This window comes from Mauremys mutica, chromosome 3, assembly GCF_020497125.1.
Source record: "Mauremys mutica isolate MM-2020 ecotype Southern chromosome 3, ASM2049712v1, whole genome shotgun sequence".
NCBI classification, from domain to species: Eukaryota; Metazoa; Chordata; order Testudines; family Geoemydidae; genus Mauremys; species Mauremys mutica.
The window spans coordinates 62,248,872-62,275,783 of record NC_059074.1 but is presented as its reverse complement, the minus strand read 5'-3'; the positions used below and the strand labels follow the sequence as shown (position 1 = coordinate 62,275,783).

Below are 26,912 nucleotides of genomic sequence, written 5' to 3'. Positions count from 1 at the left end.
TAAATACAAAGAAATTTCATAAATGTTGGGAGCCTGCTGTTGATGCAGCAGTAGTGCCACCAGTGAAAGAGACAGTCACAACTTCAGAAGGGTACTTATTTCCAAAAGACCCCATAGACCATAAGAGTAATGACAGACTGCACAGTAATTTCGAAGCCTCACGTACACCAAACATTTTTCATATATTTAGTAAGGAAAGCCAATTTCATAGCAAACAAGTGATTTATCTAGGGGTCTGATCCTTGACTAGAGTGAGATGTTTCAGGTTAAGAACATAAGAATAGCCACAGTGGGTCAGGCCAAACGTCCATCTAGCCCAGTATCCTGTCTTCTGCAGCGGTCAGTGCCAGGTACTTTAGAGGGAATGAACACAACAGGTCATCATCAAGTGCTCCATCCCCTGTTGCCTATTCCTTCTAGCAATAGAGGATAGGGACACCATCGCTGCCCTTCCTGGCAATGGATTCTAACTTGGTGGTTATAAGGAAGCCATGTTTCACCGATGAATAGCCATCACTCATCCTAAACTGATATTTTGTGCATTCAGACTTATGGGTGAAATGCTATTGGAGGAAACATTAAATAAATTAGTAGCTGAGACTGTAGAGAGGCCGCAACCCTCACTATCAAAGCCAGCACAGCAATCTCTTTGTTGCTACTAACATCAAGGGTATCCAAGAAGGGACCATTACCCTGTCAGAAGGAAAAATCTGGAGCAGAAGTTCCCAAGGAAACTTAGATTTTCCTGCAAACCAACAAAATCCTCACCGTGATAAAGAGAGAGAGTATTTGTGTGCAAGAAGTCACAATTCTTGTAAAAAAGACTCTTCCTTCAGACCCACCCTCTACACCCAGAGTCTTAAGTGGCTGGTAATAATAACAGCAAGAAACAGGTTGCATGTTACACACCTATACCCAGGCATAAACATGCCAATCAATCGGTACCCTGTCCAGAGAAATGACCCATTCATAACTGGACTGCTGCTGGAAAGGATTCATAGCTACCAGCTCTTCAAAATAAAGAGAAGACTTTGTTCCCAGTGCAGAGAATTGCTCACTCAGCAGTCAAAACAGACATGGATTTGGCTGTCATTTTACCATAACGGTAAAGATTTGAGAAGACCCAAAACTTCATTGCATCAATCATTTCCTGAGGAGTCCTCAGTAGGCAATTACTTCTAATGACTAGGATTGTTGGTGCCATGTACCAGCTTAATCCTGAGTGGGTTTCTTAAAATGAACCTGCAGAAATTTCCTGCTGAGGACAAAGATCCAGGCACTTTGCACAGTGCAAAATTAGGTGTCATTCTCAGATCACGCCCGAATGTCCCTTTGTGGGTAATACAAGCATGCTGAAAAACCAATTTTCACTTGATGTTTTCATACTTGGAAGACAAACTTCCAAAATCTCCTTTAGTTGGTTTTGACATCTCTATCAGGATGTGTGGGTTTGTTTTGTTTTTTTTTTAAAAAAGCAACCCACAAACATGGCTATAGAGGATTGAAATCGTGGAAATCAACGAATGGCTACACAGATGGTGTCGGAGAGAAGGGTTTGGATTCTTTGACAATGGGATGGTCTTCCAAGAAGAAGGATTGCTAGGCAGAGACGGGCTCCACCTCACGAAGAGAGGGAAGAGCATCTTTGCAAGCAGGCTGGCTAACCTAGTGAGGAGGGCTTTAAACTAGGTTCACCGTGGGAAGGAGACCAAAGCCCCGAGGTAAGTGGGGATGTGGGATACCGGGAGGAAGCACAAGCAGGAGATTACAAGAGGGGAGGACTCCTGTCTCAGACCAAGAAAGCGGGACAATCAGCGGGTTATCTTAAATGCCTATACACTAATGAAAGAAGCCTGGGGAACAAGCAGGGAGAACTAGAAGTCCTGGCACAGTCAGGGAATTATGATGTAATTGGAATAACAGCGACTTGGTGGGATAACTCACATGATTGGAGTACTGTCATGGATGGATATAAACTGTTCAGGAAGGACAGGCAGGGCAGAAAAGGTGGGGGAGTTGCGTTGTACGTAAGAGAGCAGTATGACTGCTCAGAGCTCCAGTATGAAACTGCAGAAAAACCTGAGTGTCTCTGGATTAAATTTAGAAGTATGAACAACAAGGGTAATGTCGTGGTGGGAGTCTGCTACAGACCACCGGACCAGGGGGATGAGGTGGACGAGGCTTTCTTCCAGCAACTAACAGAAGTTGCTAGATCACAGGCCCTGGTTCTCATGGGTGACTTTAATCACCCCAATATCTGCTGGGAGAGCAATACAGCAGTGCACAGACAATCTAGGAAGTTTCTGGAAAGTGTAGGGGACAATTTCCTGGTGCAAGTGCTGGAGGAACCAACTAGGGGAAAAGCTCTTCTTGACCTGCTGCTCACAAACAGGGAAGAAATAGTAGAGGAAGCAATAGTGGATGGGAACCTGGGGGGCAGTGACCATGAGATGGTCGAGTTCAGGATCCTGACACAAGGAAAAAGGGAAAGCAGTAGAACAGAGACCCTGGACTTCAGAAAAGCAGACTTTGACTCCCTCAGGGAACTGATGGGCAAGGTCCCTTGGGAGAATAACATGACGGGGAAAGGAGTCGAGGAAAGCTGGCTGTATTTCAAAGAAACCTTATTGAGGTTGCAGGAACAAACCATCCCGATGTGTAGGAAGAGAAGTAAATATGGCAGGCGACCAGCTTGGCTTAACAGTGAAATCCTTGCTCGTCTTAAACACAAAAGAACAGCTTACAAGAAGTGGAAGATTGGACAAATAACCAGGGAGGAGTATAAAAGTATTGTTCAGGCATGCAGGTGTGAAATCAGGAAGGCCAAATCACACTTGGAGTTGCAGCTAGCCGGAGATGTTAGGAGTAACAAGAAGGGTTTCTTTAGGTATGTTAGCAACAGGAAGAAAGTCAAGGAAAGTGTGGGCCCCTTGCTGAATGAGGGAGGGAACCTAGTGACAGAGGATGTGGAGAAAGCTAGTGTACTCAATGCTTTTTTTGCCTCTGTCTTCACAGACAAGGTCAGCTCCCAGACAGCTGCACTCTGCAGCACGGTATGGGGAGGAGGTGACCAGCTCTCTGTGGAGAAAGAAGTAGTTCGGGGCTATTTAGGAAAGCTGGACGAGCACAAGTCCATGGGGCCGGATGCGCTGCATCCGAGGGTGCTAAAGGAGTTGGCCGATGAGATTGCAGAGCCATTGGCCATTATCTTTGAAAAATCATGGCGATCGGGGGAGGTCCCGGATGACTGGAAAAAAGCTAATGTAGTGCCCATCTTTAAAAAAGGGAAGAAGGAAGATCCAGGGAACTACAGGCCAGTCAGTCTCACCTCAGTCCCTGGAAAAATCATGGAACAGGTCCTCAAGGAATCAATCCTGAACCACTTAAAGGAGGGGAAAGTGATCAGGAACAGTCAGCATGGATTCACCAAGGGCAAGTCATGCCTGACTAACCTAATTGCCTTCTATGACGAGATAACCGGCTCTGTGGATGAGGGGAAAGCAGTGGATGTACTATTTCTGGATTTTAGCAAAGCTTTTGATACAGTCTCCCACAGTATTCTTGCCAGCAAGTTAAAGAAGTCTGGGCTGGATGAATGGACGGTAAGGTGGATAGAAAACTGGCTAGATGGTCGGGCTCAATGGGTAGTGATCAATGGTTCCATGTCTAGATGGCAGCCGGTATCAAGTGGAGTGCCCCAAGGGTCGGTGCTGGGGCCGGTTTTGTTCAATATCTTCATTAACGATCTGGAGGATGGTGTGGACTGCACCCTTAGCAAGTTTGCAGATGACACTAAACTGGGAGGAGTGGTTGATACGCTGGAGGGTAGGGATAGGATACAGAGGGACCTAGACAAATTAGAGGATTGGGCCAAAAGAAATATGATGAGGTTCAACAAGGACAAGTGCAGAGTCCTGCACTTAGGACGGAAGAATCCCATGCACTGCTACAGACTAGGGACCGAATGGCTGGGTAGCAGTTCTGCAGAAAAGGACCTAGGGGTTACGGTGGACGAAAAGCTGAATATGAGTCAACAGTGTGCCCTTGTTGCCAAGAAGGATAATGGCATTTTGGGTTGTATAAGTAGGGGCATTTCCAGCAGATCGAGGGATGTGATCATCCCCCTCTACTCAGCACTGGTGAGGCCTCATTTGGAGTACTGTGTCCAGTTTTGGGCCCCACACTACAAGAAGGATGTGGATAAATTGGAGAGAGTCCAGCGGAGGGCAACAAAAATGATTAGGGGGCTGGAGCACATGACTTATGAGGAGAGGCTGAGGGAACTGGGATTGTTTAGTCTGCAGAAGAGAAGAATGAGGGGGGATTTGATAGCTGCTTTCAACTACCTGAAAGGGGGTTCCAAAGAGGATGGATCTAGACTGTTCTCAGTGGTAGAAGATGACAGAACAAGGAGTAATGGTCTCAAGTTGCAGAGGGGGAGGTTTAGGTTGGATATTAGGAAAAACTTTTTCACTAGTAGGGTGGTGAAGAACTGGAATGGGTTACCTAGGGAGGTAGTGGAATCTCCTTCCTTAGAGGTTTTTAAGGTCAGGCTTGACAAAGCCCTGGCTGGGATGATTTAGTTGGGTTTGGTCCTGCTTTGAGCAGGGGGTTGGACTAGATGACCTCCTGAGGTCCCTTCCAACCCTGAGATTCTATGATTCTATGATTCTATGAACCAGTGCTCCATCAAATCCAGTGTCCTGTCTGACAGTGGCCAGTATCAACTGTATCAGTAGAAGATAAAAGAAACCCCTCAATTACAGGACTCACAGATATCAGAGGGGTAGCCGTGTTAGTCTGGATCTGTAAAAGCAGCAAAGAATCCTGTGGCACCTTATAGACTAACAGACGTTTTGCAGCATGAGCTTTCGTGGGTGAATACCCACTTGCATCCGAAGAAGTGGGTATTCACCCACGAAAGCTCATGCTGCAAAACGTCTGTTAGTCTATAAGGTGCCACAGGATTCTTTGCTGCTTTCTTAGGACTCACAGAGGAAGTCTCCTTTTACCTGCCATTAGAGGCTGGCTTATGACTGAGGCAAGAGTTTATGTCCTGTCCAAAACCAGGGAGTAACCAGGGGTCAAAGTTTCTCTATGACAATGGACAGAAAATAATCTGCTACCTTTCAAGACGGTTCATATAAAGGAGGAAAAGGAAGAGTTGAAGTCCTCTTCCTAGTCCTCCACTAGCCCAGATGGCATTTTGGACTTGATAGATATCTAAGAATCCCACATTGTGTCTGCAGAAAACACCAGATCGCTTGAAGCAGGGACTTAGACCAGGAACACCTATAGTTAACAGCCTGGGCACCAAAATAGAAGTGTTCATCGTGGATTCTCCATTAACCTCTGCTACAGTTTGGTAGCCATTTAGAACTCAACCAGGATATTTCATTCATTGATCTGGTCAAATTTATGTTTCTGGTGCAAGAGGAAACATAGATTCACAGGTTCCAAGGCAAGAAGGGACTACAGTAATCATCTCGTATCTGATCTCCTGTATAACACAGACCACAGAACTTCCCCAAAATAATTCCTAGAGCATTTCTCTGAGAAAGCTCTTTTGGGGCAAGGACTGTCTCTGTACAGTGCCCAGCAAAATGGGACCAGGACCTCTATAGGCTATTGTAATACAAATATAATAATCACAAAGTGCTGGTGGTCTCAGCTAGACAAAAGTTTCTCCGCGATGTTTAGTTGGAACCTTACAACCAAGCACTGTAGAAACATGGCTATGTGCTACTGGGCTGGTTCCCACATAACTTCTTAGTTTATAAAACTATATATGGGGGGAGGGATAGGGATTTTCATTCTTGCCTGTTATTCTACTATAATTAACTCTGGTTATCCTTTCCCTCCTCCCTCAACTTCTGAGATTCACTGTTCTCTACGTCTCATTACTAATAAATGAGGAGAAAAGCTGTGCAACAGAATGAGAAATTTCTTACCAGATAATTTTTCTGTTAGCAGCTTCTCTCCAAATTTAACCCACCCTAACAGTCTGGGGCACATGAGGAGAGGCTGAGGGAACTGGGATTGTTTAGTCTGCAGAAGAGAAGAGTGAGGGGGGATTTGATTGCAGCCTTCAACTACCTGAAAGGGGGTTCCAAAGAGGATGGATCTAGACTGATCTCAGTGGTACCAGATGACAGAACAAGGAGTTATGGTTTCAAGTTGCAGTGGGAGAGGTTTAGGTTGGATATTAGGAAAAACTTTTTCACTAGGAGGGTGGTGAAGCACTGGAATGGGTTACCTAGGGAGGTAATGGAATCTTCTTCCTTAGAGGTTTTTAAGGTCAGGCTTGACGAAGCCCTGGCTGGGATGATTTAGTTGGGGATTGGTCCTGCTTTGAGTAGGGGGTTGGACTAGATGACCTCCTGATGTCCCTTCCAACCCTGATATTCTGTGATTCTATGAAATGACCAGAATATAAATTGAAAATTTTCTCTAAAGTGAGACATGTCTTAAGGTTAATTTAATAAATTATCTCAAGTTGTCTTAATGCTAATAATGGGTTGCTACAACTGTAGAAGAACTCTTTTGGTGGCCTGAAGGGTGGAGATTAGTCCTGAAGCTTCCAGCAACAGCACTGGACTGTCTCTGAATTGCATAGATGGGGGGCAGTAGCCCATTAGTAATGAATTTGGAGAGAAGCTGGTAACAGAAAATTGTCAGGTAAGAAATTTCTCTTTCCTTAGCAGTTCTAAGTCCCCTTTTCTCCACTTGAGGCAGCACAGATGGGACTAAACAAAGTCTGAGGATTTTGTCCTTTGTGATCTTGACTTTTCAGAAGTGCTTCAGGTATGCCAAGGAGGGTTTTATCATATGGTTTTAATAAGAAATGTATAACTATATTAAATGTAAAATAGAAGTTAATGATGATGAAACTTGCCACAAAATAAAAGCAGTTTGCCTGTGTAAAAGGTCAAGTATTTCCAGAAGGCTAACTTGTTACAGCACTCTCTATTTTTTTCTTAAATTTTGATTTAAGATGTTAGGGGGATAGGACTTTGTCTGTGTCTAAGGGAATTATTCCTGAAGTATAGCATGTTCATGTGAATACTTTCTTGTGACTTATTTTTATTTGTTCTTTTACAGGGTCTAAGAGATACTCCTCACTACCGAATTCTTATTAACCAAACCAACAGCTTTGGCAAGTCTACAGCTTATATTCCTGAGGAGGAGATAACAATTATTATGGGATTAGAGGTAGTATCTTTCTTTGTAAGCGTGAAGTCCTTTGTAATTTTAACTTATTACGCTCAATATAGAATAAATATGTCAACATTCTGATATGGTACATAACTGTCATAGGAAAAGCAGATATGCAAATGTTACATAAATTGTACAGGTGAAAATGCAATGATATTGCTATACTTTTTGTATACATATCTTCAATGGGTATAGAATGCTAATAATCTTATTTAGGTGCTGCCTACTTTCACTTTCCTAGGGTCCAGTTGTTTGACCTTGGGATTTTCTAAAATATCAATTTGGTGTCTGTTGTGAACAAGGTGTTGCAAAAGATGGGCTTTGTTTCTGGATTCTACTGACAGTCCAATTTGGACAAATCACTTAGTCGTCTTATCTCTAACTACTACGAAGTGAGGCTTATTTGTAAAAATGCTCTGACCTCTTGAAAAACTAAAATATATACAGTGTACTTGTACATGCTTTTCTAAGTTTTAACTTCACTGAGTTTGTGCCACAGAAACAATAACTAACAGCTATTCAAGAGTTTTTTAAAAAACGAATCTTAATAGCTACAGTACAGCTAAACCACCAAGACTTTTTCAGTAATGTTGTTACCAATCAATTTGTAAAATTCTTTCTGCAGATACGCAATCCTGATCTGACAACTTACTTCAGTAGATATGATGGATCTAAATACATTATGCAACCGTGGTTGAGAAAAATCTACCCTCATGACTGAAGTATTTAACATTATACGTAAATTGTGCATCTGATGTACAACTGCACAGTACATTCCTTTTTTAAACTGGGACAAATGGAAACCAGGGTAAAACTGATTTGTAAATTATTTCATTAAAGAAATAAAATTGAACTTCTGTATGAAACATATGTTAATGGCGTATTTCAGTTCCATTAGAACTGAATGCATTACATATTGAGTGCATTATGTTGAGGTTACTCAAGTAAAACATTCTCTCTCTGTCTATATATATAATCAGAATATTGTGAATTGAGGACAATGAATAATTTAGTTCTCACTAGCTTGGGATGAAAGCTTTAAATATAGCTGCATTGCAACTAGCAGCACCAAACGTTCTGCACATCAAATATTTTAGCTTTTTGTGCAAGCTAAATAGTCTAGCGTGCACTGTTTCTTCAAAAGTAATATATTCAATCTAGTTGAAGGGCACTGATCTAGATGGAGGCCAACTGGGACTAAATGTTAACAAGTTCTTGTAGATATTTGCAGTATGTAAATCTGTGAAATAAATAATGTGAATATCTACCAGTACTTTTTTGAAGGAGTGTACACTGAGCTACTTATCTTTGCTTAATATGTTTAGACCAACTCTTAGGACGCAAATTAATATCTAAGAAACCTGATATTTAATCAGTCTTTTTCCAGGTGTAAGAGATAAAATAAATGTGCTTGAGGCCTTTTTACTTTAGCATACAAAAAAGCTGTACACATGAGCTTCCTACTGGTGTCCTGCCCAACTCTACTCACTATAAATAAGGGTGGGAGAAAGGGGAGGAATACTACCGATGGCATGAAGTCTGTATAAAGCCTTTGAGCCCTCCTTCAACCTCCCTGGTCACTCGATTACAGACCTCAAAGTTGCAGTACTCCAACAAAAAAAATTTAAAAACAGACTCCAATGAGAAACTGCAGAATTTGAATTAATTTGCAAACTGGACACCATTAAATTAGGCTTGAATAAAGACTCAGAGTGGATGGGTCATTACACAAAGTAAAAACTATTTCCCCATGCTAATCCCGCCCCTGTTACTCACACCTTCTTGTCAACTGTTGGAAATGGGCCATCCTGATTATCACTACAAAAGTTTTTTTTTCTCCTGCTGATAATAGCCCACCTTAATTGATTACTCTCATTATAGTTAGTATGGCAACACCCATTTTTTCATGTCCTCTGTGTGTATATATATCTTCCTACAGTATTTTCCACTGCATGCATCCGATGAAGTGGGTTTTAGCCCATGAAAGCTTATGCTTAAATAAATTTGTTAGTCTCTAAGATGCCACAAGTACTCCTCGTTCTTTTTGCTGATACAGACTAACACGGCTACCACTCTGAAATTATTTCAGTGTAGCTTGGGGTATCCACCTTCAATTTCTTTGAAAAACCATGATAAAACTATTTTTCTCTCTCCAGGTAGTTCTGAGAACAATCTGGTCTTATTTTTTGGAGGGGAAGTGGGGCGGAAAACTATGTTATAACTAGTTTTTCCTGATCATTTACAGAGGAAGATACAGGTCTGAAAAACTGAATAAATTTGTACTTTAAAGTACATACATTTATTCCAAGATTTGTCAGAGACAAATAAGAAAAATGCTTTAACATGCTTCTAGATAAGCTTGTTTTTTCTCTTTTCTCGTCCCTTTATCTCAAAAATAGCAAATATTTTTGAAGAAGCATAAATAGTGGCACTTTGGATTCTCTGCTGCACAGTCAGTGTGTTTGAGGAGTTGGATGGGTGACTGTCTATTTGTCCTTCCCATTCTTTCATTTCCTCTTCTCTGATAAGCAGTGGTTTTCCCAGTGACTGGCCGAACAGTCGACAGACCTCTTGAGCTTTTCGACGTGTGTTCCCAACAGCAGCAAGACACACTTGACGCCTGGGAGGTAAAAAGCAAGGGAGCTTAGCTGATCCAATCATAGCACAGAAACTCCTGCCAAATCATTATTTTTTGTGACTACATAGATGCAAGACACATCTACTTTCCTACTCATATGCTTGATAGTTAAACATGGGGAGCAGGTGGAGGAGGAGGCTTGTGAGGGAAAACTCCAGTGTGCTAACAAACTCAAGGCTAGATATTTAGAATACATATTACTCATAACCACACCTCTGTGGCAATTTCAACATTTTTTTAAGCAGTGGATGACTGAACTTGTTTCTTGGATGTAGCCAGGCCCATCTGAAGAGTGTGAACTTCCAATGAGATGGAGAAGGGTTTTTTGGTGGTATCAATGGGAAAAGCAGGCTTTTGAATGCTCTTTTAGTTCATCTCAAAATGAATTGAAAAACGAGGGGAAGAGGAACAGATAAATGTAGTTAATCTCCCCAGGCACCTTCCTTCATCAACCACTAAGTGCTTGTCTCATGTCCTTCATGGCAAATTAACTCTACCTCTATGGCTGGGGTGCTGTGGGAGGATGTTTTGATGTTAGAAAGTTTTTCTTTCTCCTCAAAGTAATAGAAGTGGAGTTTCTTTAGAAAGGTATATTTCAAAGTTTGTCGTCAGCAGCTAAGAGAAGGAAGGACAGCGGCAGCACTTGGGGAAGTGGATGGAGCCTGTTAAATGCTTGTACCTTCCCATACAAATCCCAAATTAAAATTAATTTGTTTTGATTTAACTCCATTGAAAAACCAGATATGCTGATTGAGCATGTTAAAAGCAGATTGTTTTTCCTATTGAAATTATGGAAAAGCTTGTTACCTCCTGCCTTTATACAAGAACACTGCAGTCTCCATGAAAGATTAAGCTTTACCATTTGCGAGCTAAATGTATAACCTTTAAGTTTCTTGAATTTTCCTTTAAGTATAAGGCAGGAGTGGGCAACAGGGAGACTATTATTGTTTCCCATTTTAAACACTGTGGATTATGTATTATGTAAATGCTTCCTGAGGCTGTGCATTTCTGTGGAGAGGAGAGGGAGAACTTACCGAAGGGTGTCTACAGCCTCTGCTGTATGGTAGAAGTGAGGTGGACTGATGATAACAGAACTACCCAGTTTCTCAACGAGTAAGTTGCAAACGTTCTGCATTTTTCCAAAATCACTAAATGTAATGCAGACCTGTTAGTAAACATAAGTGGATAAGAAAAGTGACTTTCTTTTCAGCGACTTAATTACAAGGGTACATTGCAAACCTGATATGCAAGAACAACTGAGGGTATTAGCCCTATACCTCCACTACTACTTGCCTAGAAGATGCCCGCAGCCCTCCAGTAAACTGATTGTTGTTTTGCAGCAGAATTAAAATAATGGATTCAGAATATGTTCTTTGTGGGGAACTCTAGAATTTTTGGTATGTTAGCAATTTGGAGAAAGAAAACGTGTCCTTAAGATGTCACGAGCCATGTATCCCTAATTCTTACATTTTGAAGACCGCTTAGGCAAGTACAGATGCCAAATACTACTTCATGAGTGATTATTCAGAAAACTAGGCAAATGGGGTGAAGAGCATATGCAGGAAGGAAAATTGCAGTGTAATTCTAGGCACTCTTACATGCACTTACAAAAAGACTAAACTTAGTGTTTAGTGACTAATCTTTTAGTAATATTAAATTTTAAGAACATAAGAATGGCCATATTGGGTCAGACCAAGGGTCCATCCAGCCCAGCATCCTGTCTGCCGACAGTGGCCAACACCAGGTACCCCAGAGGGAGTGAACCTAACAGGCAACTATCAAGTGATCCCTCTCCTGCCATCCATCTCCACCTTCTGACAAACAGAGGCTAGGGATACCATTCCTTACCCATCCTGGCTAATAGCCATTAAAGGACTTAACCTCCATGAATTTATCTAGTTCTCTTTTAAATGCTGTTATAGTCCTAGCCTTCACAACCTGCTCAGGCAAGGAGTTCCACAAGTTGACTCTGCGCTGTGTGAAGAAGAACTTCCTTTTATTTGTTTTAAATCTGCTGCCTATTAATTTCATTTGGTGGCCCCTAGTTCTTATATGATGGGAACAAGTAAATAACTTTTCCTTATTGACTTTCTCTACACCACTCATGATTTTATACACCTCTATCATAGCCCCCCCTTAGTCTCCTCTTTTCCAAGCTGAAGACATGATTTTTTTTCATATTTCTTCCCCACTGTGTCATCACTACAGGATAAAACGTTTTGTCCTCAGGTAACTGATGTATCCTCTTAACTCAGTTGTAACATAGCTTTTCGTCTGGAAATTTCGTTAGTCTTTTTAAAAACTATTAGTTTCATACAAACACTAAACAAGAAACACAAAGAGAATGCTACCATGCAATATATCTTATGACATGATATGCACTATCAACCTTAAATAATTTCTTTATTCATTTAAAGGCAGATTTATTGGTACACCAAAACCATGCAGTTAAACAGGGTTTACAGCTACTTTACATTTGCATGACTTTGGGAAGAATCCAAAAGACATACTGGTTAATGTGACTCTCAATTTGCAAATGATTCATTTGTTTAGAGGTTGTTAGAGACAGAACTCTACTTATGTAAATAGAGTGGGCCCAGGACCAGTGAGAGTTCTGGTATCTGTGTGCTTTGAGGGCTCCCCCTGTGCTCCTGCTATAGCACTAACTCAATGCACAGTGGCGCCAAGAAGCTACCACTGGTGCCCAAGCTAGTATGCGGTCATGACTCTTTAAACACAGTAACAGCTGGGCCAAGTGACCTGCCAGTAAGAACTTACTGCATCTGTCCAGTCTTCCTCTTACCACTGAGCCATTACAATTCACAGAATTGTTGCATCAAATGGAAAAAAAATTAATTGATCATTTCCTTTCTGCTCAAAGCATTTCCCACAATTCTTCTATGCACAGGGCTGCTCTTCTCCTCTCTGCAGTGGTGATTCAAAGCTGCAGTGCAGCTCATGCTGGCCACGCCCCCTTTTGTGACTCACCACTTTCTGCCAGGTGAGTCATTCCAAAGCTGTGTGAAAAACTTAGAGAAAAATATTTATAAGCATAACATCAATGACAAATGCATTAACTGTACACCAGGCCAACTCCCTTCATGGTAAATATGCAAATAAAAGGCTGATCCTTAGCAGAAAGGCACCAAGGTGGGTAGAACTGTGGGAGGTGCTGCTAGCAGAAAAGGAATTATTGTAAGAAATTTTTCATTCTGCAGCCCAGTGTCTCCCGCAATTTTGTTACACGTGAGAAGTAGTGAGCAGTGTACAGGAGTGGGGAGAGACAAGAAAAGGTAAATAGAAAAAGAGTTAAATAGACCTCCTCCCCCTTGAGGATTGACCAAAGGCAAGGCCGCTACTGGACCACTGCGTGGAGCATCTTTCTGCCAAAGGAGGCTTTTGCAGAGGACAGAAAGTTAACCAGCTGTTAACCAATTACCATGTGGCTGCGCTGCATATGTGGTAGAGGCACATGCTCATTCGGCCCACAAGGTTGCCATGGATCTCGTGGAGTGTGCCTGGATAGCTTCTGAAAGAGAAGTGCCTGACACTTTTTGTAAGCTTCAACAATGCACAGTCTGATCCATCTAACCAGAGACAGCCTAGAGATTCTGAGCCTTTGACATTTCGGGTGAAAGAAGGCAAACAGGGCCTGATATTTCGGGTGAAAGAAGGCAAACAGAGCCTGACCTTGTGGATTCTGTGCACCTGATGTAGATTTCAGTGCTTTTCTGACATCTAAATTGTGCCCCAGCTTCTTGGGTGGGTGCTGTGGCTTTGAGCAGAAGGAAGGAAGGATAGTCTCCTGCAAGCTACGGAAAGCAGACTTCACGCTGGGGAGAAACAACAGCAGTTCTCAGTACCTTCTTGTCTTCATGGAACACTCAGTGGGGTCCTTGCATAAATAGGACTGCCAGATCTGAAATTTGCCCAAGAGACATGATGGCAACCAGAAAACAGATTTTGATGGAGAGACAAAATGCTGATATACAAGTCAGGGGCTTGAAAGGGTGAGTGGCTAGGGCCTTCAACACCAGTGGTGGGACCCATTTAGGGAAGACTGGTCTGACTGCCAGTTTGACTGCTCTGACAAATCTGACTACCTTGGGATTACGTACTAAAGAACCTGAGGATCCTGTGAATAGAATGCTACCAGTGGCAAATACCTGGCGTGCTATGGTGCTGGACTGAAGACCTTCATCCATACCTTCTTTGAAAGAGTCCAGGATAGCTGGAATTCCAGATCTCTTGAATTAGCATTGCTCTCCTGGCATCAAATACTGAACCTGGTCCAGATGGAGGAATAAGCTTTTATCATGGAGACGCTCCTGGACTCATACAAAGTCCTGATCACTTTGGAAGATAGGCCTAGTGCTATTAACATTTCCCTTTCAATAACCAGGCTCTCAGCTGAAGATGGTCTGGGTCTGGGTGGAGGAAAGGGTCTTCGGCAAGGATGTCCAGTCTGGGTGGCAGCTGTAATGGTGGTTGCAGTTTCAGCTCTATCAGATCAGAGAACCAGGGCTTCCTTGGCCAATACAGAATTATCACTTTACTTGTTTCTGCTTTATCTTTTAAATTATTTTTCTTATGAGAGGGAAGGGCAGGAATGCATATCACAAGCTTTCTGGCACCTGTGTGACAGGACTCTGTTCCCAGGGACTTGGGATCTGATTCCCTGGTAAAGTATTTCAGCTGCTGGTGTTTTTGTAACTTGCAAACAGATCAACCAAGAGGAAACCAAGCATCTTTAAGATCAGAGTGAAGACTTCCTGGTTCAGGCACTATTCTGTTGACTGTGCAATGGCTGAGCCAGTCTGCTTTCTGATTCAACTTCCCTTTTATGTGTATCACCTGGGGAGAGAGATTCTTTTCTGCCCATTTTGTTATCTCCTATAGTTTATTTGTAGTCTCTGATAGTACAGAAGCCATTATACACCCACTTGTGCAGGATAGAAATGAGATGAGAAAGTTACCTTATGCAGTAACATAGGTTCTTCAAGATGTGTGTCCCTGTGGGTGCTCCACTTTAGGTGTTTGTGTGCCCCTGCGCTCATAATTGGAGATTTATGGTAGTAGTTCCCGGTTGGGTCACACATGTGTGACCCCCATCTCGCACCACTTCAGGTAGTTATCTGGCACTGTGCGACCAACCCCCCCTCTGTTCCTTCTCTACTGCAGACCATTAGTGCGAAACTCTGAAGTAGAAGGGAGGAGGAAGGATAGTGGAGCACCCACAGGGGGACACACATCTCAACTGTTTAACAAAATGTTATGTACGTTTGTGGAGCATGTCATTTTAGATCCTGGGAGCCATGAAGTAACCACGTTTTGAGTTGGAGTCTTTGAGGATCCGGATGGAGGATGTGTCCTGTGTCCTCAGACAGAAGCTGAGACAGAAGCGGGAGTGTGCGTGGTGGACACACCGCCATCTGTAGAAGGTAAGGATACATTTGTCGAGACCATATGTGGGCTATTAGGATCACTCTGGATCTGTCCTGTCTGATATTGTGAAGCACTCAGTCTAGGAGAGGGGTGGGAGGGAAGGTGTACAGGAGGGGAGCATTCCATTTACTGAAGAAGGCATCGCTGAGAGAGTGTGGACTGAGTCCTGCTCTGGAGCAAAACTGCAGGCATTTGGTGTTTTGTGTGGTTGCAAAAAGATCTATTGTTGGGAACTCCCAAGTCTGAAAAATGTTTAGGAGAACACGTATCCAGCTCCTACTCATGGTCCTGAGAGAAATTCCTGCTCAGGGTATCTGCTGTGGTATTCTGGCATTCAGGTAGGTACGATGCTGTAATATGGACATTGTGCTTGATGCACCATTGCCAGAGTCACATGGCTTCCATGCATAGGGAGTGTCATCATGTTCTCCCTTATCTGTTTATGTAAAACGTACAAGCCGTGCTGTCTGTAAGGACCTGTACAGTCTTGTCTTTGATGATCGGTAAGAAGTGGGAGTAGGTGTTTCGGACAGCTTGTAATTCTAAAAGGTTTATATGAAGATGGGATTCCACTGTGGACCACTGGCCCTGGATAGAGTGTGGGTTTAGATGTGCCCCCCAACCCAGAAGGGATGCATCTATGGTGATGGTAAACGTTGCTGGATTCTGTTAAAAAGGGCACCCCCCTCCAGATGTTGTATAGGTATGTCCACCATAAAAGGGAGTCTTTTATTTTGTCCAGCATTGTGAGGCGCTCATTTATATTGTGTCTGTGTGGGACATAGTTGTCCGGAGCCAGGCTTGTAGACACTGCAAGTGTAACCTCGTGTGTCTGATGATGAAGGTCATGACAATCACGTGGCCTAGAAGTTGTAGGCAGGTTCTGGTAGATACTTGTGGACCGTTTCACATCATGGAGATCAGGCTGGGTAAAGTCAGAAATCATTTTCTTGGTAGGGAGACCATTGCTTCAGGGGAATTGAGGTATGCCCCAATAAACTCCTGTTGTTGTGCTCGTGTCAGAGTGGATTTTTCTATGTTTATCTGAAGGCCTAACCTCGTAAATAGAGTTATCACCTATTTGGTGGACTCTAACGCTGTCTGCCATGTTGGTGCTTTCAGCAGACAGTCGTCCAAGTATGGAAATTTCAGGATTCCTTTTCTGCGGAGGTAGGCAGCTACAACGGCTAGGACCTTTGAAAATACCCGCGGGGCAGTGGATAGGCTGAAGGGTAGGACTTTGTCTTGAAAATGATCTTGTCCTATTGCAAAGCAGAGAAACCTCCGATGTGATGGATGGATGGTTATATGAAAATACACATCCTAGAGGTTGAGGGCTGAGAACCAGTCTCTCCTTTCTAGTGCTGGAATTATGGTGCCTAGTGTGACCATTTTGAATCGTTGTGTTTTCAAATTTATGACTCGCTGTAGGTTGAGGATGGGTCTTCACCCTCCTGCTTTTTTCTGTGTGAGAAAGTAGTGTGAATAGAATCCCCTTCGTCTGTATTCCATTGGTATGAGTTCTACTGGTCCTAGATGTATGAGGTGGGTTACCTCTTCTCACAGTAGATGTTCATGAGAGGGGTCCCTGAAGAGGGACGGGGTGGTAGGGTGGGTAGGGGGTTTGGAGGTAAAGCAGATGGAGTAACCAGTCTCAATAATTTCCAATACCTATCTGTTGTAATATTTTTCCAGATTGTTAGAATGGAAGCAGGCGATCTCCAAAGGTTTTGCAAGTTGTAGATGGCTCCAGCGTTGAAAGATACAGGGTTCTCAGGCCCTCAACCAAGGCTTCAAATTTGTTGTCTGGAGGTCAATGGCTACCACATAGTATTTGAGGGAGTAGATTGTTCTCTCCTCAATGTTTTCTGCTTCTGCCCCGATGCTCATATCATCTGTGGCGTTGTGCATACAGAGGGGGGTCAGGATCTTTGACAATTTCCCTGTTTTCTTTTGGTCCTAGGTATGTAAATACCGAGAGAGCTCAGAGTTGCCCTCGAGTCCTTGAGAGTGTGTAGTGACTCATTTGTTTTGGCCGCAAATAGCTTAGATTCTTTGGTCTTCAACTGTCGACTGTATCGGCTTTGGGAATCCAGAGAGATGGAGCCAGGAAGCCCTTCTCATAACCACCATGGTGGCTATGGACCTCGCTGCTGTATCAGCAGAATCCAGAGCATCCTGGAATGCTGTTCTGGTTATGAGTTGACCTGCTGATAGAACTGATTTGAATTGCTCTTTTTTATCTTCCGGAATAAATTCAATAAATTCAGAGAATTTTGCATAATTATTGTGGTCATATTTTGCTAGTAATGCTTCATAGTTAGCTATTCTCAAGTATAAGGTCACTGAGGAGTATGCTTTGCGGCTGAAAACGTCGAGCCGCTTCCAATCTTTGTCATAGGGCATGTTTCTGGGTATTCTTGTCTGCCCCATTCATTGACCACGTCAATCACTAATGAGTTCGGCATTGGATGTGAGAAGAGAAATTCAGTTCCCTTTGTGGGCACGTAGTAATTTTTATCAGACCTCTTGCATGTGGGTGGGATCGTTGCTGGGGTTTGCCAGAATAACTTTACTGGTTCCATAATCGCATCATTCATAGGAAGGGCGATTTTGGAGGACATCGATGTGTGCAATATGTCTATTAATTTATCTTGTGCCTCCTGGACTTCTTTAAGGGAAATGTCCAGTGAGCTCACAACTCTCTTATAGAGGTCTTGGAATTGTTTGAAACCATCTCCTGTGTTGGGAGGCGGGGGCATGATAGTGTCATCAGGCAAAGATGAAGAGAAGTGAGCTTCAGGTGGATTGTCCTTGTCAAAGAATTCCTCCTCCTCTTCCCCCCCGTTCTCTAGATTCAGGTGGTCCCTGTGCTGTTGATAGGGGTGAATGATGTGTGCTTGCTCTGGATGGGCTGGCAAGTCTGTGTTGTTGTGGTGAGTATGCTGTCCACGGGCTCTAAAATGGCTACTCTGGAGGGAAGGGCATAGGTGGCATCCAGGGATGCCCATACCTGGAATGGTCCTTAGGGTCCACCAGGTAGCCCTTGTACAGATGAGCAGGTGTGATGGGAGCATTCACAGGGGAAGAATGTTGTGGAGAGTGTAGAACATCTTCGTCCCCATCCTCATCATCGCTAAAAAATTGCGGGGTGAAAAGAGGTGAAGAACTGGGTTGACTAGGTACTGAGGATGCTACGTAGACTCCAGTATCGAGGAGACAGTGAGGTCTTCTTGGCATAGGAATTGCTGCAAAGTGGATGGCATCAGTACCATAAGCGTAGTAGGAGTCGGTACCGGATGGTCTGATCAGCTCATCGGTGCCGATGTGCAGCTCAAGTGCATGGTGTCTGCGCTAGGTGGTGCCATCATCTGTGGAAGTGCCAAGATGCTCTGTACTGGGTGTTTGATCACCTCTGCTGGTAGCGCAGTATGCAGTTTCAGTTTCCCCTTGCAGCCTGTGTCACAGCTCAGCCGCTTGGCATATTTTGTTTTCTTGGTACCAACGGTGCTGGAGGGCCCCACTATTTCGGCAGTTGAAAGGATCAGTGCGATTGGTATCAAAGCCGTTTGCCCGTTGGAGGAGTGCCCTTTCTTGGCCAACTTCTGAGTCGGGGATGTTGTACCCTGTTTTTTTGCCACCTTCTTGGTGAATTGATCGGAAGCCTGAACCATGGAAGAAAGGCCCCTGTAAAAGACTGTAATTGGTGATCTCTGGCCAGGAGGGGTCCGTACCTCAGGCTGAGACACCGGACAGACAGACTTCTCCATGAGGAGGAGTTTAAGTTGGAGATCTCTTGCCTTCCTGGTTTGAGATTGTGACAATGCAAGCACTTCTGTGGTATACGTGTCTTGCCGAGACAGCAGATGCACAAAAAGTGTCCATCCGAAATTGGTACAGAAAGTCTGCAAGTAAGGTAGCATTTGAACCCTAGGGTGTTGGGCATGCCCCTCAGGGAGCGTATTCTCCCCATAAGGAGAAAACGATTACTCTACTGCAGTGGTTGAACGGACACCTACAGTCCTATGAAGAGAAACAAAAAAAAAATACAATTTTTGCTTTTAGTTTTTGTGTCTTTTGCTAGTTGCTCTTCGAGTTGTTTTTTGGCCTGCCTAATTATACTTGACTTGCCAGAGTGTGGGTGGCCTCCTCTTCCCTATCTGTGGGGTCCTTAGGAAAGAATTCCCCTTCAGCCAGAATAATCATGTATCTGGCTAAGGATGCTACTGCAGTATCTATTTTTGAAACCTCACTAGTAGAACGTTTAGGCTCTTGGAGTTTGTAAAAATCTACGGTCATATATGTTAATGGTCTTACCCCTGCTGAGTTTTTCACTTCTCCCTAATCATGCCTCCAAAAAAAGGAGTGCTGGGGAATCAGAACCTTGAGGGAGGATTTTGAGGGGAGGTATTTACTTCAAGGCTTGTGCTCAGGAGCTTGGATAAATATTGTGGACACAATCTTTTGCATATGCCCTCAAGCTTTTTTTGGGGGGGGGGATATTTTTGCTACATTTTCCCTGAGTCTTGCTCAGATTCAGAGCCTGACAGCTCTCCTTCCTCGGTAGACGAGGAATCTGAGTCAGAGGAGGAGTGCTGGGTAATTTTTTTGTACTTCCTTTCTGTTGTTGTTCATTCTGGCAGTTTTTGGCATGGTTTGTGAGCATGGCTGCTCTGGCACTTGCCACTCTTGCCACTTGCTTTAGGCAGAGCCCAAAGCCCTCTACAGCATTCTCTTTCAGAGTCTTCTCCATCAGAATCTTATTCCTCCAGGGTGGCATCTCCTTATCTGAGTTCCCTGACCTGGATTGGGAAGGTAGTAGTTATTTATGAGCCTGGCATCTCTCCCCAGAGAAACAAGGGCCCACTTCAGTACTTGTGTGGGGACCAGTATCCGAGTAGGGTTTGTATCTTTGCAATCCTGTTTTACTCCAGGACGTACCTCCTGGGTAAGCTGGATGAAATCCTCTTCATCCTTAAAGCCTCTGTCTGTTTTGCCCTGTGTCTCCTGGTTGGGTTTCTCTGTGGTGGATTCACTGCTCTTTGGGTGTGTAGGGGACCCAATATTGCCTGTCCCATTCAGAGCTCTGTGTTCTAGCAGAGTTAAGTCCTTTGACTGGGAGCAGCCTGAGCATCTTTCGTCTTTGGCTGAGCACCTGAGAAAGCTGCCACCTTGCATACAGAGCACCTTGATTTTGCCCACTGCTTACGTGGCTGGTCTGCCATGCCTGAGAAGGGGCAATGGAGGCTGTAGGTGGCTATGTCCACCAGGCTGCTCAAATCCTGGACCAGAAGGCTTGAAGCAAACCAAAATGCTCAAACTGCCCAAAAAACAGCCTAAACAGTAACTTTAAAGGATGTGAGTTAAGCAAACTGCTGCTGCGGAGGCAGGATATTGGGGAGGATGAGGGTTGGCCAGCACAAGCTGTGCTGCAGCTCTGAACCTGGACAGGAAACGACAGCGAGGAGAGCAGTCTCATGCCTAGCAGAACTGCGGGAAATGGTGGGTTGCAGAAAATGGTAGAGCAAACCGGCGATTGGTTGAGTTCTATCAATATGACTCTATTTAAGAATTAGTTCAGCTGTTGACCTAAGCCTTGCTGTAGTCTATATAAAAACAATTTGATGCCTCATTAATAGCTTACCTTAATTTTTCAAATATAGCCCATTCACAAGACTTCAATTACTTCCAACTACATGGGAAGTTTAAAGCAACTGCAGTATTCAGTTAAGATAGTTCAGGACCAAGGCAAAACACTGACATATTTCTTAAAGGGCCAAGTTTAATTTTAACTCCTAAAAACAAATAGGGGAATTCTCAACATTCTTTCTGTACTCGGTGCTGTAAGTTTGAGGTGGATATAATATGTTCTTCATACAAACCAAAGAAGCTCCCTCCCTCCTTTAAGTGCAAAATGGAACTGTACCTTAACTATGGAGTTGCAAGTAACTATCAGTGATGCAAACTTCCAGGTCCCCTCCACAAAACACGTTATCAAGCTATTGCAGGGGTAGGCAACCTATGGCACAGGTGCTGAAGGCGACACGCGAGCTGATTTTCAGTGGCACTCACGCTGCCCAGGTCCTGGCCACTGGTCCAGGAGGGCTCTGCATTTTAATTTAATTTTAAATGAAGCTTCTTAAACATTTTAAAAACCTTATTTACTTTACATACAACAATAGTTTAGTTATATATTATAGACTTCTAGAAAGAGACCTTCTAAAAACATTAAAACTATTACTGGCACGTGAAACCTTAAATTAGAATGAATAAATAAAGACTCAGCACACTGCTTCTGAAAGGTTGCCGACCCCTGAGCTATTGGATAGTGGTCTAATTAGCATGCTGTATTGCAAAGGTTCATAGACTGAAAAAAATGGTGCTTTTCCTTAGCTGGATTGACTCCCAGTACAGCACTTCCTGCTTGGTAAGGGGCTACTCATGCAAAGCCCTATTCACATGCATAGTCTCCTTGGTGTCAGTGGGATTACCCACATAAGAGAAAGTTATTCATCTTGTGCAGTAATGATGGTTCTTCAAGATGTGTGTCTATGTGCTCCACTGTAGGTGTGTCTGCACCCTGTGCCTCTGATCAGAGATCTTTAGTAGCAATGTCCATTTGGTCCACACATGCGCTCTCCTCCCTCCCTTGTGCTCTGCTGCGAGGCTAATTAGCAATGTGCGGGTGAACCATCCTCAGTTCCTTCTCTACTGCAGAGCCCCTATTGAGAATTCCGAAGTAGACGGAAGGTGGGTTGGTTGTGGGGAACCATTGTTACTTCACAAGGTGAGTAATTACTTTGAGTAGTGTCCCTATTGGTGCTCCACTGTAGGTGACTCCCAAGCAGTATCTCTGATGGAGGGTTGGGACTTTGGAGTCAAATCCGTTATGGATTACAATACTGTGGAGCCGAAGATGGCAACAGAAGCAGAGTCTCTAGTAATCGGATAGTATTCTGCGAAAGTATGAGCAGACACCCAGGTCTGCCCTGCAGATTTCCAGAATAGAAATGTCTTTAATTCAAGCGACCGAGGTGGAAACTGACCTCGTGGAATGTATAGATTCCAGGTGGAGGTACCAAATTACGAGCATGATAGCAGTAGCTAATACAGCTCTAGACCCATTTAGAGAGCCTCAGAGTTGATATCGCTGTGCCTTTTGATCTTTCTGCAATTGATAGGAAGAGCTTGGGAGATTTCCTAAAGGCCTTCATCCTATCCAAATAGAAGGCCAAGGCTCTCCTAACATCCAGCATATGTAGTATAGCTTCCCTGTTATCATGGGGTGAATTGGCTCCTTTCTACAGCAAAGAATGAAGAAAATCTTGCTCTTGCACCCCAGAACCTAGCTTACTTCTTGCAAAATTCTGTGGGGTGCCTTTTTAATTTTACTACTTCATACTGTACAGTGCTGTATGTAACTGTCCCTTGCTAGTTTTGAGGAGAAAAGACAAAACCTACAAACTCACTATGTCTGGGTGCATGGTTATTCCTCTTGCTATGATTAATACATACCTCTGCTTCCATTTGATAAGCATTTTCTACTCTACTAAAATCCTTTGTCACAGTCACATTTTCTTCCTGAAACAAAGTACAAGAGTATAATTTTTAACCAAAGCAATTAAGAATTTGTGTTCACAGGCTACATGATATTCTAACTTTCCCTATTGTCGTGTTACTGGTAACTCAGAAACACACGTGTGAAATTTGCTACGCCACTCTCTTCAGCTAGAATCCAGATGGCAGTTAAAGATTACAAGTTTCTTTTGAAAAGTGCAGGGGCGGCTCCAGCAATTTCGCCGCCCCAAGCATGGCGGCACGCCACGGGGGGCGCTTTGGCGGTCGCCGGTCCCGCGACTCCGGTGGACCTCCTGCAGACGTGCCTGCGGAGGGTCCGCTGGTCCCGCGGCTCCGGTGGAGCATCCGCAGGCATGCCTGCGGGAGGTCCACCGGAGCCGCGGGACCAGCGGACCCTCCGCAGGCATGCCTGCGGGAGGTCCACCGGAGCCGCCTGCCGCCCTCCCAGCGACAGGCAGAGCGCCCCCCGCGGCATGCCGCCCCAAGCACGCGCTTGGCGCGCTGGGGTCTGGAGCCGACCCTGGAAAAGTGATAAGTCTAGTGTTCTGGACAACAATTCTTCCTTTAATAAGAGTCTAATCCTTTAATAAGTGGCAGTTAGTCAAAGCTGCGTATCACTGCATAACACTCCATCTGACTTACAAAACAATGAGTTTAAAGTTTAAAGAGAACTAGTGTGTGAAAAGTGCTTTCCAAATCCATATTCTAGATTTCAAAAGCAGCAGCTTGTAGTGAATAGGTGACTTAAATAATGATTGAGCAATGGTTTTTTTCCTCTTTGGAGTAACTCCTTTAACTGTCTTTGCCATAACAGCAGCTGTATTATTCAAAGGAATGTTTGCATGAGAAACACTATATAAATAAAATACAAAGAGATTCTAGTTACACTTGAACATTGAAGTGGTTTGCTGCTTGTGTCATATCAAACCCTCTCCTTCATTCTACAGAGCCTCTAAATTGTTCAGTTTCATCCTTTAAAAGGGAAAAAACTCACGGTGTTTCAGAGAAAATGATTATTAGAAAAGGGAAGGATGTTCTATCTTTTTTTAAAATGCATAATGTACAAAGATTTCCAGAGTGATTGCTTCAAAACACACACCCGCATTTTTCCTTTTGAGATCACAAACTTCCTTTCAGAGTCTCTTCTTCCTCTTTCCCAGCCCCCACTTCATTCTGAATTGACACAATACAATCACTCCTTTTTAAAATAACTGCATCACAATAAAAAGTTTAATTTATAACAAATCAAGAATTGTAAAATATTTAAATCTTTCTAAACCTCTAAAGTGTGGCTGGCTCAGGGATTTGGTAATGGGAGATAAGCAGATTTTCCATTTGAACTGTGTTGAATTCCTCTTTGAGTGGAAAAGAGCAGCATTTCCCTCCACTGTTTATCCACTTCCCTTACTCATTCACAAAAGAAGCTTGTGTCAATGTTTTCCTTGAGTCAGGAACACATAAGGTAGCATGCACCCATCTATGACACTATGTAATGACAAGCATTTCAAGTTACCAATTTGAGTCAGCTCCATAAATTATTACCATTGTTCAATGGCTTAAAAGTAGACTTGGCAGAATTCAATCTTTTTTTATAATTGAGAATATCAAAATATTTACTTTTAAGCATTTTTATCAGTTTAAATTTTCAGTTACACAAAATTATGGGTGGGATTGTCAATTATTTAATGACAGATGTTGAGATTCAACAAATTAAAGTTTTAGAACTGTTAAAACACAAATTGTGAAAATATACAAACTATCCTTAAATTAAACTCTAAGTTCTCAAGGAGCATTTTTCTTACCCTGCCTATTTGTAAGTTTTTATTACTATCAATTGAAATATTTTTTCATTGGTTTGTGTGTATATGGTGGAACTGATGTTTCATGATATTTTTCGATAGCAAGCTAATCCTTCCAAGCCTTTCTATAAAATATGAGTTTGGAAATCTCAGTACAATTCCCAATAGACAAATCTCAAGTGCAGTTAACTTTTTGGCAGTCTCTTCAGTTAAGGCCAAGGGATGATTTGGCCACAGTGACCAAATTGCACTTCTCAGGCGGAAGCATTCTTGCCAGAACAGGGTTGACGTAAATTAGCAGGGTGGCTGCCTGTGGGGTGGATAGAGAGCTTGAGTCAATCCAATTCTAAAAATTTACTTAGCTTATAAAATAGCTTCAAGATTTAAAAAAAAAATCCTACAATATTTTTAATATCAGTAGGGAAATGTAGTCTATTTATTTGTACTGTCATAGGAAACCCTTTTTCACTCTTCTCCCAACCTCCCTCAAACATTACATAGAAATAACCAAGCTGACATGACTAATAATTTGAACAGCTGTTTTGGTAATCTGAATTATGGGGAAGGAAAATGTCCCTGTAGCAGGGTGGACCCTGCTCCGGGATTTTAAGGGGTTAGAAAGCAGCCTGGCAGGGCTTGAGAGCTGTGGCTGGAGGCTGCACTGATGGGGAAAGTGGCGGCAGCTGGGGCCACGCCCCAAACTGAAGCCCTGGGGATTATAAGAGGCAGGAAAGCCAGACCCCAGGCAGAGTCTCTCTCTGCTTCCAGAGGGAGATGGGCCTGGCTGCTTAGAAGCTGAGAAGGGACCTAGGGTGAAGCAGGGCTGGGAACAGGCTGAGGAGCTAGGGAAGCTCCAGCCTGGAAAGCCCCAGGCTGCGGCCTAGCAAAGGGCCAAAGGTACTGGGAGTTGCAGAGGGCAGCCCAGGAGTAGGACAAAGCAGCAGGTCCAAACCCCTTTGCCTGTGATGAGTGGGCTGATACTGCAGTCTGCCCCAGGGAGTGGGGCTAGACCATGACTGTCAGTAGCCACTACTGAGGCAAGGCGGGGATAGTAGCACGGGGTTCCCCTGGGAGGGGGAGACCCGATTATAGAAAGGGGGCACCGGGTCCAGGGAGGGACGCCGGGGCCTGCGAACAGGCGGGTCACCAGCCTGCCGAGGGCGCTCCAGGGCCGGACCGAGGGACATTCCGGGGCCGACCAGCAGGAGGCGCGGCAGGGGTGAGTACCGCCCGCTTACAGTGGCACCTGATCAGGGACCGTTAGAACCGCCCCTGATACAAAGGGCCAGGGCAAGAACTGTGGGACAGTTGCCCAGAGGACGACGGCCTTGGGAAAAACAAAAATGGAGACAGAGACTCTTATTAAACTCCTGGCCGAGAGCCAGCGGCAGCAGCAGGAGCAGCTCATGGAGCAGCTGGGGGTCCTCCAGACGCAGTGGCTGCAGACCATGGAGGCCCAGTATCGGGACCTACAGTCCGATTGGCTCCAGCAATTCGCCACCCTGTGGCCGAGCCCCGGTGGCATCGCGCCAGGCCAGGCTGCTTCACCCGCACCCCCTGCGCCGCCTGTGCGCCTAACCAAGATGGGGCCCGAGGACGACCCTGAGGCGTACCTCGTGACATTCGAACGGGTGGCGGCCGTCGCCGGGTGGCCATCGGACCAGTGGGCAACCATCCTTGCCCCCTATTTGACAGGGCCGGCTCAGAGGGCTTACCGGGACCTCCCCGATGATGACGCCCGGGTTTACGCTCAGCTGAAGGCGGCCATCTTGGACAGTTTTGAGGTCACCCCGGAGACCTTCCGACGACGGTTCCGGGGAAAGTTTTACCCTCCGGGCGTCCGGCCCCGGGCTGTGGCCCAGGAGTTGAGGGAGGCAGCGACCCGGTGGCTACAGCCAGAACAGAGAGCCTCCGCTGACATCATCGAGCAGCTGGTGCTCGAACAGTTCACCCACATCCTCCCGACACCCGGGCGGGCGTGGGTGCTGCGACACCGACCTCAGACCCTACGGGCGGCCGTTACTCTTATGGAGGACTTTCTAGAGGCCGAGGCCCCTATAGGACCGGCCGCGCAGGGACGGCCCAGGGCACATGGACCTCAACAGGGGCCAGGCACCTTGGGCTGGAGGCCAGTGCCGGGGCCTAAAGACTGTTTTGCCTGTGGGCGACGGGGACACTTGAAAAGGGAGTGTCCCTACCGGACTCGAGTGCCCCCTGTGAAGTTAACAGGGGGCCTC

The 26,912-nt window shown here is 44.4% G+C and overlaps 2 protein-coding genes across 7 annotated transcripts in view; one reads left to right on the top strand and one right to left on the bottom strand.

The window, feature by feature from the left end:
* The window catches only part of IRAK1BP1 (interleukin 1 receptor associated kinase 1 binding protein 1), a 46,778-nt gene that overhangs the window by 5,787 nt on the left and 14,079 nt on the right, over positions 1-26,912 (bottom strand). The window contains exons 2-4 of one of the 2 annotated variants that reach the window (XR_006577857.1): positions 22,814-22,879; positions 10,888-11,018; positions 9,513-9,835 (exon numbers count right to left, since the gene is read on the bottom strand). Coding sequence is in view for 1 of the 2 variants with exons in the window: in XM_045009006.1 (XP_044864941.1) it covers positions 9,565-9,835; positions 10,888-11,018; positions 22,814-22,879 (468 nt within the window). In the remaining variant the exon portion in view is untranslated. Of the gene's footprint in view, positions 1-9,254; positions 9,836-10,887; positions 11,019-22,813; positions 22,880-26,912 lie in introns of those variants that run through there. The other variant, XM_045009006.1, reaches the window with a different exon arrangement.
* LOC123365966 (F-box only protein 21-like) overlaps positions 1-26,912 on the top strand; it is a 53,830-nt gene that overhangs the window by 19,225 nt on the left and 7,693 nt on the right. For 2 of the 5 annotated variants that reach the window (XM_045009008.1, XM_045009007.1), the window contains exons 6-8: positions 7,102-7,227; positions 7,841-8,023; positions 12,762-15,294. In XM_045009008.1, coding sequence (XP_044864943.1) covers positions 7,102-7,227; positions 7,841-7,936 — 222 coding nt within the window. In that variant the 3' untranslated portion in view covers positions 7,937-8,023; positions 12,762-15,294. Of the gene's footprint in view, positions 1-7,101; positions 7,228-7,840; positions 8,841-12,761; positions 15,295-17,261; positions 17,429-26,912 lie in introns of those variants that run through there. The other 3 variants (XM_045009010.1, XM_045009012.1, XM_045009011.1) reach the window with 3 other exon arrangements.